Source organism: Equus asinus, chromosome 8 (genome assembly GCF_041296235.1).
Source record: "Equus asinus isolate D_3611 breed Donkey chromosome 8, EquAss-T2T_v2, whole genome shotgun sequence".
In the NCBI taxonomy this organism is placed as follows: Eukaryota; Metazoa; Chordata; class Mammalia; order Perissodactyla; family Equidae; genus Equus; species Equus asinus.
Genome location: NC_091797.1, coordinates 46657576 through 46671845, shown reverse-complemented (window position 1 = coordinate 46671845; position 14270 = coordinate 46657576). Strand labels below are relative to the sequence as shown.

General features: G+C 41.0%; 1 protein-coding gene across 2 annotated transcripts in view; it reads right to left on the bottom strand.

The window, feature by feature from the left end:
• The window catches only part of DCDC2 (doublecortin domain containing 2), a 176236-nt gene extending 162633 nt beyond the window's left edge, over window positions 1-13603 (bottom strand). Inside the window, exons 1-3 of one of the 2 annotated variants that reach the window (XM_014827496.3) lie at window positions 13425-13603; window positions 12376-12761; window positions 8267-8321 (exon numbers count right to left, since the gene is read on the bottom strand). In XM_014827496.3, coding sequence (XP_014682982.1) covers window positions 8267-8321; window positions 12376-12668 — 348 coding nt within the window. In that variant the 5' untranslated portion in view covers window positions 12669-12761; window positions 13425-13603. Of the gene's footprint in view, window positions 1-8266; window positions 8322-12375; window positions 12762-13140; window positions 13362-13424 lie in introns of those variants that run through there. The other variant, XM_070515567.1, reaches the window with a different exon arrangement.
• Window positions 13604-14270: the final 667 nt, after the last annotated feature.

Below are 14270 nucleotides of genomic sequence, written 5' to 3'. Positions count from 1 at the left end.
ACTTGGTCTATTTTTTTCTTAAAAGGTTGACCATTATTTTCTAAATGGTTATTTATTAAATTTCTGTCTTTGCTTAGAATAGCTTATTACTATAAAAAAATTATATATGCTCTAAGTTGTATACCTTTCGATTTCAGACATTTAATTTCCACAAATCATGTCTAAATGCCAAATAGAGAATGCAAGATATATGGAACAAATGCCATGACACGTGTTAATGGACAAACTAAAATCACCAACCTTTTAACTTTTGATCAGAGCTGACTAGGGTTATTAATAGGTATTGTTCATTTTCCAAGTTGACATAAACATTTCTCTTCTTTTCATTCTTATTCAAACACACATACGTGCACACACACATACAAGCAGATCAATACTGAGAAAAAGGCGAAACAAGAAAGTGTAAAAGAAAAATGAAATAGCCAGTTGTTCTTTAGCAGAAAACTCCCTCTTCACAGAGCCCTGGCAAGGTCATAGTCCCCTTGGAATCACTATGAGCACTGATGTGAACTGGCTGTGCTTAAAAGAGTGCTTCTTACTTAGCAGTTACACTAGAGAGGTGGGGGAAAGGTGTAGAATAAAAGATTGGGGAGAGGCTTCAATTATTGTTGGAAGAACTCACAAAAGTGGGTTTTATTCTCTTTGATTTTAATTCTTCAATTAATCAGTAAACCTGACTAACATAATCTGGAAATCTTTCCCCATGTTAAAGAAAGAAATATTTAAGAGTTTAACTATTTAGTAGTTCCCCCTTTGAATGCAGAATTCCCAGGCTAAAGATTAGTAAGTAAAACCACATAGCCCCATGCCTTCCTGCAGTAAGGTTAATAATTACACCCAATTTAATGTCCAGAATCCCATTCCCAAACAAAAGGCTTTAAGTAGCAAGTCTCACAGTATGTTTCGCTAGAGATTATGCCTAATGATTAAACTGAATTGTGAAGTTTTAATAGTGATATTCAAAACCTTAAAGACTTTCACCAGAGTAACTGACATCAAGTACAAACCACACTCCCACAAACTTTTCAGACCAGGCAAAGTTTTAAGGTTTCAAAAACTCTCCTCCTTTCTCTCTTCCTCGCCAAGGTACTCCTGGGGTGCTCCACCCCACTAAGAAGAAACAGAGTTTATCCAAATTCTTTATATATGAAAATCTAAAATGAAGGAGGTGTATTCAAGAGGATTCAATACAACTCTCATCCAACCAGGAGGCTTCCATTCCTTGGGAAGACATTCACTGGGGTCTTACTTCAGATTTTAATTTGCAGATTTCTTTTTAAGGCAGCACTTCTCCAATCTGTATTCATGGATGGATCTCTTAGAAGAAGGCAAGTCTGACCTGCACTCTTATCTTGCCTATCATTGAACTTATGACTGGCACCTCCACCAGCAGATGAGGAAGAGTAGATAAAAGAAGCTGAAGGCGAAATACACCTTTGATTTTTTAAAACTATAAATGTTAGGGGCTGGCCCAGTGGTGTAGTGGTTAGGTTTGTGCACTCGCTTCAGCAGCCCAGAGTTTGCAGGTTCGGATCCTGGGTGTGGACCTAGCACCACTTATCAAGCCACGCTATGGCAGCATCCCACATAAAATAGATGCTAGCTCAGCAACCATCTTCCTCAAGCAAAAAGAGGAAGACTGGCAACAGATATTAGCTCAGCAACAATCTTCCTCAAAAAAAAAGAGAAAATAAATGCTAACCCTAGTTAGCTTAAAAATATATATATAAATGTGAGGAAGAGGCTAAAAATTATCTTTTCTGCTGAACCTAAGAACATAGATTAGCAAGATTCAAGGAAACAAAACAAAGCTCTAAATTGTTCTATAGTAGAAATCAATAGGAACGTGGAGGTAGAACAGAGAAGAGATAGGGAGAAAGAGAAGAAGACAGAAGAGGTCAAGAAGCAAGGCCAAAGGCTGGAGCCTAAATTGGCATATAAGACCAAGGTATTTTTAAGATGAGGAAGTCTGATATTAAGTTTTGAGTTCTTGACACTCCTACATAACCTACACAACCTACTCCATTTCTACAAACCATTAGTAAATTGCACCACACAGAAACTTGTGTGAATAGGGTGTTTGGGTGGACATCAATGAAAGGATTTCACCTCTGAGTTGGTAGGAGCTTAAAGAGACACAACCTGTAGGGGAACAAGACAGTCCATAAACTCAGTTAATACTTTGGAATCAGAAGCTCAGAAGAAGAGGTGAACTTGAGATACTAATGCCTGCAGAAATTCACAGAAATCTTGGGAAGAATATTGGGCATCCCAAAGGCTAAGTAACGCAAGTTCAAGCCAATTTTATCCTGATCATAAGGGAATGAACAATCCCAGCTGTTATGCAGGCTATTAGCAGCTGAAGTGTATATAACTCCAGGAAGATGGGACTAATTTTCCAGCAATTGTTTATTACTCCTCAAAAGTTAGATTCATTATTCCCTGACCCACTATTATAATAAAGTTCAAAAACTGTAACTCTAGCCCTCAAAATATACCTCTTGAGCCAAAGAAATCTACAAGTTCTCTAACAAAGATCCATGTTGGTAGAGGTAAAATTGAGGCATAGCAGGCAAGGAAGGCGAAATAGTAGTAAGTTCCATGAGGACAGGGGGCCACGTTTGTTTGGTTCCCAGGTGACAAGCAGAGAACCTGGCACATAGCAGCCACACAATAAATCCTTGCCGAGTAAATAGCATGCATTTAATATAGCTCCAAATTTTACTAGAGAGACAATAAAAGTATCACACAAAGGTTTAACTATACCTAATTTTACGCCAAAACAAAATCTAAACAGGTAGTGGCCATGAAGCCTTTTAGGCTGTGTGAGACTCCCCCCTCATATGTGAAATGGAGAATAACCAGGCATCATGAGATAAGTAGCCACCTGCTTTAACTGGCTGATAAGGAACATTCAAAACTATAGAGAATTAAAACTATTACCAGCCTATTAATGCTAGGTACTATACAGAATTAGCAGTCCTCCTGGAGACTTACAATCTAAGAGACAGTTCTGATGCATATGTGAAAGCCTAAGTAGCTCAAGACCGCCAGGAACAAGAACAAACCTGTAGTCCGACAAAATCAGATTTATTCACTTGGAGCAGCAAGGGATGGCTCTGGGAGAAACTGCAGAATAACACTGAGAAAGAGGGAGGAGAGAATCACCTTTTGTAAGGTTCCGGTTGTCACTGAAGGATTCTGAGAAGGGTGGAATGGCAGCAGAGATCAGTTCTCAATTGACCGCAGTTTTTAAGGTGAGATTGGGAGAAGTGAGGATTCACAAGGGTTGCTATGAGGTCAGGGTGGTTTAGCAATTAAAGATCCCCAGGAAAAGATTGGAACAGCAAAGCAGGGCTGGGGGTATCAGCAGTAAGAAAGTGGTAATCACTTAAACAAGGGGCCCTAATGGCATTTTACAGCTGCTGCGTGACCTTGGGAGAAGCAATGTTCTCTGTTAACGCTGCAGCTGGCTTGCTATATATCTATCCTCCACGCCTGACTAATGGCAAGGCTGCCTTTTTCTCGTGTCCGTCAAGTTGATTTTCACTCTTTGTGTCAGACACAGGCTTTGACTCTTTCACAGATATAAGTATTAAGTAATCCCCCATTAATGAATTTGTAGAAAGGGACATCTCAAAATCCTAATCTAAGAGAAACAGGCCACAAATAAAAGATTCTATTATATTTAAAACCACTTTAAACTGGCTAAACCACAACCCTAATCCCATCTGTCCTTCCTCAGTCCTCTGAGTGTACGGCTAGCCCAGCACACGTGCCCTGGATAATATTCTTGGTTTACTTCCCTGTCTCCTCCCCTAGACTCTGAAAGAATGAGAGCAGTGAAGTATTCATTCCATGCCCGGTGCCTAGCACATGTGGTTCCCAGCACATCATAAGTGCTCTGTAGCCAAGCTGTCTGCTTGTCCCCTCTGTATATAACGTGTACCAAAGGCTGTTACACAGTAAGACAGACTTTGCACTCTAACTATTTAAGAATGTCATTATTTGAAGAATTCACTGCTTGGATGAGACATCAGCCAAGGGAATGACCAGCAGGATCTTTAAGTGTAGGTCAAACAAGAAGGAAGCTTCCATTTGACGAGTTCACAAATGGCTTTGTTGCAACACCGTAAAGTCAAAAGCACTTGAAAAAAATAGCTCAACACAAACTGAATTGAGTCCCTACCAAATTGAATCACTTATTACGTGGTACTAGAGATGTTCACACATCTGTTTTCAGCAAGACTATAAATTCCTGGAGGTGAGAGGTTATGCAAGTCTTGTTCATTTTTGCTCGCCAGCACTCTGCCTACCGTACTGCACAGTATAGGTGTCCAGCCACCTCAAAGAAAACCAGATAAGGTGGTAAAACAAGAAGAAAGGAGGTAAAAGTCATAATCAGTTAAAGCAAGAGATTAAAGCTCAGTGCGGGCTTGTAAGGAAGAGAAAAGATACCTTATGTGCAGGTCAGAGGTTTCTGGTGATGAGGACAGAGGACTCCCAAGACTGCTTAAGTTACAGGGCAAAGAGGGAAGCTGGTGAATTGACTTGGCTCATGGAAGCATAGAACGAGATCTGAAACTGGGCTGAGAGGAGGAGAGAAGGAAGCAAAGAGAGGACAGGGAGGACATAAATAAGGAGAGGAGCTCCCAAGGTCAGAAGATGAGAAAACCGTCTTTATTAAAACTACCACTGATACAGGGAAAGTGGGGAGAAAGATGAAAATACAACTATACAAAATGACCGAGGAGCAAAGGCAAGAGTACAAGGGGAGTCTACAAGATCTGTTTATGTGGATATTGGCAAAAGCAAGATGTGTGTAGAGAGGCAAGGGAAGTCTGTTCTAAGCCCCACCACTGCCCAACTTTGGAGCACATGCAAACCACCTGAGTCACCTTTCATCTTTCTTACCCCTATCTCGTGTTTCTTCTCCCTCTTTATTTTTCCCGTCCCTCCCGTTTCCTCCTGCTGCCAGGAGTGTTGGCCAAATAAGATCACATGCTTCTCTCAGGCTAATGGAAGAGGTCCGTTAGAGTTCTGCCTTTCTCTGTCCCATTGATAGGGCCACAAAGAGGAAGAGGAAGAGGAAGAGGACTGGCTGTTCTTTCAGTGTCTCTTCAAAGATGAGCTTCACGGAACAGAAAGGCAACGACAGGAACCACAAAAGAACTTTGAATGTCAAGGTGACACGCACATGCTAGTTACCGTGACTTGTGGTCAGCAAGTGGATAACACTGTGTCTACATTATTTTAACTATCTAAAAAGCAACCAAATTGTATTACGGACTTGGGTGAGGGTGCTCTGGAGGAGGGAAGGAACGCCACTAACTCTCAGCACTCATTGGCTGCATTTCCTATCACACAGTAGCTAGGATGCAATGCTACACACTAGAGTAGAGAGTATAAGCCCATCGAACTGTAAAGGTCCTTCTACAGCAACATGTACTAGGAATAATTAGAATTAATATGTTTTAAGCAATTAGGATAACTGAATAATGTACACTGGTGTGGTGGCTTTTATTATGCAGACCCAACACTGAAAATTCCAACAGTATGAAATTACCTCAGACTGGAGGGAAATGCCCCCAATTTGGATAAATAATTTTACTTAGTCTTCATCCTGAAGCATCTTTGAATAAACATTGTGCTACTACTGCAATGAAACTCCCCCACTGAAACAACTCTAAACCCTCCGAGTCTATGTATTCATGTTCTAAATTCACTTCGAAATTCTGTGACTCCTTCCCTGTGACTGAGAATAAGCTGTTATCTTACTCCAGAGAACAGCAATCACCAAGAGTAGTTAACAAGGTGTGCAATCTTTTCTCAGCAGACGTGAATGTTGAAAGGAAATCACCATCTTAGATCAAGAAAATACAATCTATAATTTTTGCGAAAGGCTAGTTAGTGTCTATCAAGTCTGTTCTCAAATTTTGAACATAGTCCTCTAACTTAGAAACTTGTTGAATTCTAAAAGTTTGATGTAAATCAGCTGTGGAAAAGAGAGAATTATTTCTCCACAGTAAGAATTACACACACAATAGTTAGGTTCTCAGGGCAGCTCACGAAAGGCTTTTTAACTTCTGTTCCACCTAAAACAACAGCGACAATACTTAGAACCAACAGTTAAAGTGATGTCTCTAGGAGGAGATGCATTCAGAGTTCCCTTTTGAGATGCCAAAACTCTCCCTTTCCAGCAACAAAAATAGGGGCTCCTGCTGCTCAAAGCAGGTTTCTAGTATGGCCATGGTGTGGACTTTGGGGAGGAGGGTCTCTGTGTTGAAGATCAAGACTGGGAAGGCAAAGTGAGGGAAGTGAATACACTGCTTGTCTAGACTGAAAGGAAAGCTTGGGGCAGATAAGAGTGAGAGAGAAGGCTCCAGGGAGCAGGTGGGACACTGGGGCTTGGGTGGGTGCTGAAGAGTATGGAAACACAGTTTCCCACCACCTCTTCCCACATCCTTTGCATGCCCAAATTTCTTCTACTTCTTTCTTTTTATCCTCTTTGGAAGGCTTTGTGAGGAAGGACTGAAAGAAATGAAAAGCTACAGCAGGTCTGCACTATAAGAAGAAAGGAGAAGGGGAGGGAATCACTAGTAAGAAATAAAGTAGAAGGGATGCAGTCTTCCAGGTGGACATAAGGGATGGGTTTTTCACATGTAAGCTGTGCATTCATAAATCAGAACCTTGACCGTGTGGCTCATGCACAGGCCCAAAGTAAAGAGAAAACAATAGCTACCGCTAAGTGGAAGAACCATTAACAAATTAAATTAACTAGAGTCCTTGTGAATGCTTCTTTTGTGATGGATAATCTTAAAAAAAAAGTATATTCAGAAATTTATTACACACCTGTTGCACTTTTCCAGGCACAGTGTCTTCATCAAAGACACTGGAATCCAGAGTAAATATATGCTCATATTTTTCGGAATGGACACATGTCAAATTCTATCACAGGAATTCAGCTTCAGTCATCAATTTCAAGCAAGGTAGCCTACTTCAAACAGTTGTGTATCGTTCAAACAATATTATATCCAGAACTAATTCACTAATGTCCTGTTTTACTACTTGCTACAGATATTTAGCATTCTTTAGCTGTAACATAAGCACAACCTGAAAAACTTATACCTTTGTCTACTTTAAGCTATAAATCTTATCACTTTCATGAATAATCAATTTGACACACATTGAAAATTGAAAACACTAATACAAATATTAATTATTTTAAACAATGTCTAGGAATAGCACCTCTTTCCACAAATTATTTGAATAACGAATTTAACCTTACATTCTTCACAATATTGTACCATTAGAATTTTTTCTTACGTAGTTTTTTTCTAGAGAGACCTATTTGGTCCTGTTGGGCGTAAAAACGATGTGAGAGGAAATGCCAAGAGTTGAGGGTCTCTCTGGGGCTCAGCACTAAGGATGAGAAAAACTCCTTTTTCTGTCAGCAATTTCTTCACTGGCAGAACACACGCATTGGAAACACTTCTTTATGTGGGGTCAAAATGGGAAGAGGTGGAATCTGGGCTGGTGAACACAGTCCCACTCTGAGTTTAACTATAATTTTTCCTGTCTCACTGGGAATTTAAGACTGTTGCCTTACCTTTGTTTTTAATCTACATTTTCATCCACAAACTAAAGAATATGTCCTACAGAGTATCTGAAAATTCCACTAGGGATTCAGAAACTATGTGGAATGGAGTGTTCTGAATATCTGTTTCACAAGACTTGTTTCCAACCTTCTTGCAAGCCATTGGTGACCATGCTCAAGTGAACTTTAATGCAAGTTAAAATGGAGGTGTTTTCCTGACATCACAGAAAGTACAACTGGCTCCTTTGAAAGCTCAGGGGCAGTCCTGGTGATCCTGGCTATTTCAGACACTGGGCTGTCAGAAGCAAGTTAGGACGGGGGATGTACTTTTGGTAAAGATTGGTTTAACAGCGCTCAGAATCTCTTCCCACTTGAAAGGGAAAACTCCCATGGATTTCAACCAGAGAACACTAACTAGATAATGGGAAAATAAGAAAACATTGTGTCTAATGCCACATGTCTTAGGACACCTACTCAGTCTCTTCATTTCTGCTTATGAGCCAAAGAAAGGGTTTTCTTTGCTTTAAAACATAGAATGTCCCATTTACATACATTAGACAACTTATCTCTGATGATTAGAAGCCCATCCAAATCTCTAAGACACACTATAAGAAACGCAAAAAATGGCACGGTTATTTATTTAGACTTTCAAAATATTATTTACATTACCTGTGAATTAACAACTTCCATTGGTCTTTTCTTGATTTCTCCTATGTCCAAGTAACTGAGGAGAAAAAAAAAAGGGGGGGTTTCTTTTATAGCTTTTGCGTCAGTTATGCAAATTTCTTTTAAAAAATTATTAAAAAGTAAAGCAAGCCATAGGAAATAATTAAGCCTAAAGCAAAAATCAATAGCTACTCATTAAACACAATTATAGTAGTAGGAACTGTTTTCAGCATCACCAACCAGAGCTGACATGTGTCTATTCTAAACTTCAATGAAAGCAAAGTCTTAAAAATACATACTTCTATTGAGGAACACTTTTCTCTCCACAATGGGTAGCTACTTACTATATATATATGATATTTCTAATATTTATATAAATTTTTATATAAAGACTGGTTTGCTTGTAAAGCTACTTAACAGTTCCATTAATGGCAGACTTTAGGTCAAAGAAAGTACTGAGAGCATGCATTAGTGTAATAACTCTGCAAGTTTGGGAAATCTTTTTCCCTATGAGAGCATTTTAATGATACAGAAATGCTCAGCCATGTGGGATGGTTAAGTATTGGTTCAGCTAAGAGACAGATGGGTGGACTAGTTAACCTCTGGAGACCCCTATTATTCCATTACTATTTGCCACAGATATTATTAACTAGTGATTATTCTTTAGCTATAGCATAAGCACAACCTGAAAACTATATCTTTGTCAACTTCAAGCTGCAAGTCCATCACTGCGATCTGGTGCCACTGTGCTTCATACACAGAAGGTGCTAAATAAATACTTTAATATAAAACACAAGTATAAATCTAGCATTTAATTTATAACCATAGATAAATAGATTCTCCACTACCTCTCAACCTCAACTATCATAATTTTATATTAAAATTAATCTGGGCTACTGAAATATGTTTTACTGTAGTTTGCTGCTTTGAATAGAACGCTTTAGTTAATTGATACCTGTGGAAATTATCATATATGTCTCCCAATTAAACAGTATCTACATAAGACAGTGCAAATACTCCCTCTGTTTAGCAAAACAAAATGGCTCTTTTGCAAATCTGCAGGGACTGACTTCTGACATAATACCAAAACAATCTAACTGTCATGGGCAGGAAATTGATCTCAGACCCACAAGATTACTGCAGTAGAGTCAACTTCCAAAAATGCATGGGGAAAGTAACAATCTCTGGAATTCTCCACTATAAAATAAAAGTTTAATAGCTACTAGAAGTTTAATTATAGTTTCAAAAACATTAGAAAAAATCTGAGTGATATGATTTCAAGCAGGAAGTTGATCATTTTTATCTGAGAAATATTTTTCCACCATTGCTGTCTTCCCCAACATCATTTAGGGTCTAAATGACATGAGTTACCCTCAATATCTTCTGGGCTTTCTTTTATTCTGCCAGTTGCTTAGTTTGTTATATAAACTTACAACTGCTAAGCATTTACTTAAGCATATAATTAGCATTTAAATCTTCTTGGCTTCTATCATTATAACCATAGATACTATCACTTTAACACAAATAAATAAACTATTCATCTGTCAGCATGGAAAACTAACCATAGACACTGTTATAACAAACTCAGTTTTTTTGTGTGTGAATTAAAAGCAAAAATAACCATGCAAATTTCTTGTATATATAAAGAGTGATTTGAAGTGCACTTTCTATTTGGTTTGGAACTGTACCTGCTTTTATCTTTTGAGTTGGTAGTGCCAAATAAACAAAAGAGAGTATGAATTACCAAAGTGAGTCTACAATTTTGAGCTGTTAATAGATTCTGAATCAGATATCCATTCCCATGAAATTGCTTTATAGGGAAACTATTTAATAAAAAATAAAGTATATGATGAAAGGACCTGGCCATGGAGATGCTTTACATTTATATAACACTTTGGTGTTTCCAAAACACATTCATATCCACAGTGCTTACTTTTTACAACACTGTGAAGTAGAAATGGTCATGTTCCTTTTCTTCACTACGAAACTGACTAGCTGAGTCAAGTGGCTTGCCCAAGGACACAGAGCTAATAAACAGTTCCGTCTCAAGTCTCCTGATTTTAAGTTCTTTTTTAATCTTTTTTTTCATATGTGGATTATGTATTATCTACATATAACTGAGTTCCATACTTTTTTAAATCTAGCACTTCACTAGTTTGTGGGTTTTTCTCCTGAGGTCATATTGGCTTATACCATTGTGTATATTTCAGGTGTACATGATTATATATCAGTGTCTGTGAATGATGATGGATAAAAACTAGACTCGGTGGTGAACACGATGCAGTCCATTAAGTTTTAAGTTCTAAGTTTCTTTGAAGTACACAGGTTCATTTAGTTCTTTTCTATGAAGTTAGACAAAGCATACTTAAAGGAGGTTTCAGGGAAGGGAAAAATAAATCCAAATGTATCCCTCACATCTCATAAAAAGAATGTCTGGCATAACAAAAAGCAGAACACTTAGAACTCAATTTAAAGAAACTTAGGAAAGAAAAGTTAACATTAGACAACTTTAGTGATACTTGGGAAAAGATTGCTATACAATTAAAATCAGAATTCACAAGCACAGGTTTTTTGGTAGAGATATTTTTTGCTATCCTGAGGCTCAAGCTGAATTTTAATTAAAATATTATATTAAAAACTATGGACTATAGAGTTACTATATGATCCAGCAGTTCCACTCCTAGATATAGGTCCAAGAGAAATGAAAACCTGTACATAATTGTTCATAGCAGCATTATTCATTGTAGCCAAAAAGTGAAACAACCCAAATATCCATCAACTGATTAATGGATAAATAAAATGTGGAATATCCATACCATGGAATATTATTCAACAACAAAAAGAATGAAGTACTGTACTGACACATGCTACCACACGGACGAGCCTTGAAAACATTATGCTAAATGAAAGAAGCCAGAAACACAAACGGCCACATATTGTATGATTCCATTTATACGAAATGTCCAGAATAGACAAATCCATAGAGACAGACAGTAGATTAGTGGTTACCAGAGGATGGGGAGAAGGGGAAATTGGGAGGTAAGGGGTTTCTTCTTGGAGTGATAGAAATATTCTAAAATGAGTTTGTGGTAATGGTTGCACAACTGTATGAATATACCAAAAACACTGAAATGGGTGGTTTATGTTATGTGAAATATACCTCAATAAGGCTATAAAAAATAAATAACCCTATAGAATATTAAATTCTACCTGTCCTACAATACTCACCCTCACCAAGAATAACCTCTCTCAACTCTCAACTCCCATATAACTTTAACTATTTTTCTAATTACACTTATCCCTTTGCACTTTGCATTATAATTATTGGTGTGCATGTAATCTGTCTCCTGTTAGACTGTGAAGTCCAAAAGACAAGGAGTCATTTCTTGTTCATCTTTGTTCCCTTCAGGGACCTCAGCGCAGCTTGCTAATTCACTACTATGAGTGAGCTCCCTGCCAGGAACTGGGGAGAAGCACCAATAACGACCCCTGTCCTTGAAGGTTCAACCATCAGGTACCTGGAGACAGACACACAGACAAATACAGGAAGCCAATAAACTTTTCCAAGCATTATGCCAATAGCATAAACATGCCTGGTGGGGGGGAGGGGATCACAACTGTGGGGCGTGGTCAGTTCTACTTGCAATGAAAGATTGAAAGAATTTAAACAGTGGGGGGAAAATACAGAGAGCACTTTCTCCTCTAGTGACAATATAGTATGCAATGCTTCCAAGTGATTTTTAAGAAAGCTTTATTTAAACTACAAAGATAGGTTCCAAGAAAAAAGAAAAAATGGAAAGAGAAAAAGCAGAACAGAAAATGCTAAAAGTATCAGTTTAGTCACTAAATACTTTTCTTTTTTAAGATTCTTGTTGCTTATACACACGATTTAAGTCTATTTCTACAGCTGCTACTCTAGTGAAATTCCTTCGCCGGTCACACTTTGAACCTCTAACCCCAACTGCAGCGGGACCGTGGAGAGGCATCAACCTGCGCACTCACAGGCCTCCCCAACTGAGTTGTTGATGAGGCGGGAGTCACTCCTTTCTCCACGCCAACCGCACACGTTAGTGCACCCTGAAATGGTGGGCGGTGGGGACACACAGACTCACTTGAGTTTCTTGAAGGCTTCCTGGCCCCCAGCCACGTAGTTGCCCCCGCTCTTGATCTGCTCTAGCTTCCGGATGCGGTGCCCGGTCCGCGGGGTGTAGATGTTCCTGACGGCCCCAAAGGGCGCCTGGACGCCGCCGGTCACCTCCTTCAGGAAGACGTCGAAGCTGGACACCTTCTTCTCATGGATGACGACGCGGCGCCCCGCGAAGAACGGGTCCCCGTTGCGGTACACCAGCACGCTCTTCACGACCGGCTGAGACAGGTGGCTGGACCTGGCGCTGGTGCCGCTCATCTTCCCCACGGGACGCCGGGCAGGCTCGCTTCTCAGGGGGAGGCACCTCGGCTGCGCCAGCGGCCTCACCGCACACACAGCGCGGGGTCGCCCCTGAAACGAAGGCCAAATAGACAGACCCACAGGTAAAAGCCAAGCAACGGCCGCGCGCCCGGCGTCCACCCCGCGGAGACCCTACAGGCTGCAGGACTCACGGCCCACGCTCAGGTATTTCACCAGAGTCCGCACAACCAATCAGCGCTCGCCGTGCGCGAACGACACCTGTTTCACACGCTACCTGCAGAATCAAGGTGTAGCCACCTCGGGACAGGAGCTGCGCGAGGGGCTTTAAACAGACAAGCCGAGTGCGCGCAGGAGGGAGAGCGTACACACACGCACGAGGAATTATAATTATGATGAAACTCAATTTCGAACATCTTATTGCTGTCACTCCATCCAAAAGGCTTAATTTTTTCTCTCCATGCCCCCTCACCTCTCAATCTCCTGCTTGCTTCCAAAATAAAGAAATTAAGATTCTGGCTGGAATTGCCCAGATTTTTCTTTGCAGAGAAGTAAATGTTTAAGCTGCACTGAGAGAGAGAGCAAAGACTCGAGCTTCCAAGACCCCTCGCCCCTTCCCCACATGACCCGCGCTGCCCCGCGGCGAAGCTCCCGTGGGCATCGTTTGAACACAGCGGGCAGCGGCGCGCAACCGAGTCCCAGGGCGGAGGGCAGTGGGTGGGGTCACTGGGGAGGTGCCGGCCGCGGGGTACCTACCGACACTCGAGGGCCGCCGGGGGGAGGGGCGGCGCGGGCGCAGGCCTGGTGGGGCGGGGGCTCGGCGAGGCGGCTCGGCTGGCACCGCGGTGAACTCAGCCGCGGCCGCGCGTCGCTGGCGCTGTTCCGCCGCTGCCGTTGCCTCTGCGGGCCTCCCTTGTCCGGGGGGAACGAAGTTGTTATTTCCCGCCGTTTCCGTAGCAACGGCAGCCACGCGCGGGGAGCGGAATCGGTGAACTGGGCCTGGTGCGCGCCTCGGGCCCTTGGGCTTTCCTTGCCGCCTGGGGCAGAGGCGCAGAAGTAAGGGGTTTGGGAGACTGGGGGGCTTTGTCCTGCAGTCACTCTATAAATGGATTGCTACCATGTGCCAGGCGCTGTGCTAGGAATTGGGGGTACAGCGGTGGAGAGAATAACCTACAATATTTTGAGTGCCTACCATATGCCTAGCTTTATGCTGAGAAAAGGGTTTCTCGTTTCCTCAAGAAGGCTAAATGGCTAAATGGCTGGCTGTGCCCCAGACCCCGTCTCCATGCTGTTTGTGTAGATTAGATCAGTGTATGGGTAAACTAGAGGAGCTTTGAGAATATTGAGAACTTCTGTAAGACGTGTTCAGTCCAGTCTGGGACATATGTATTGTGGGACCAGAAAAATTCTTCTTAAAAAGTTGAAATCTTCCAGGGCATCTCTAGTTGTGTTCCCTTTATGCCTCCTAAGACCTTTGCTACTATGAGTCATGTGCAAATTTCATTACTGGGTTTTCCTAATTCATCATATATGAGTAGAAATAATGTTAATAATAACCACCATTAATTGAACGCTTACCATGTGCCAGGCATTGTGTTAGAT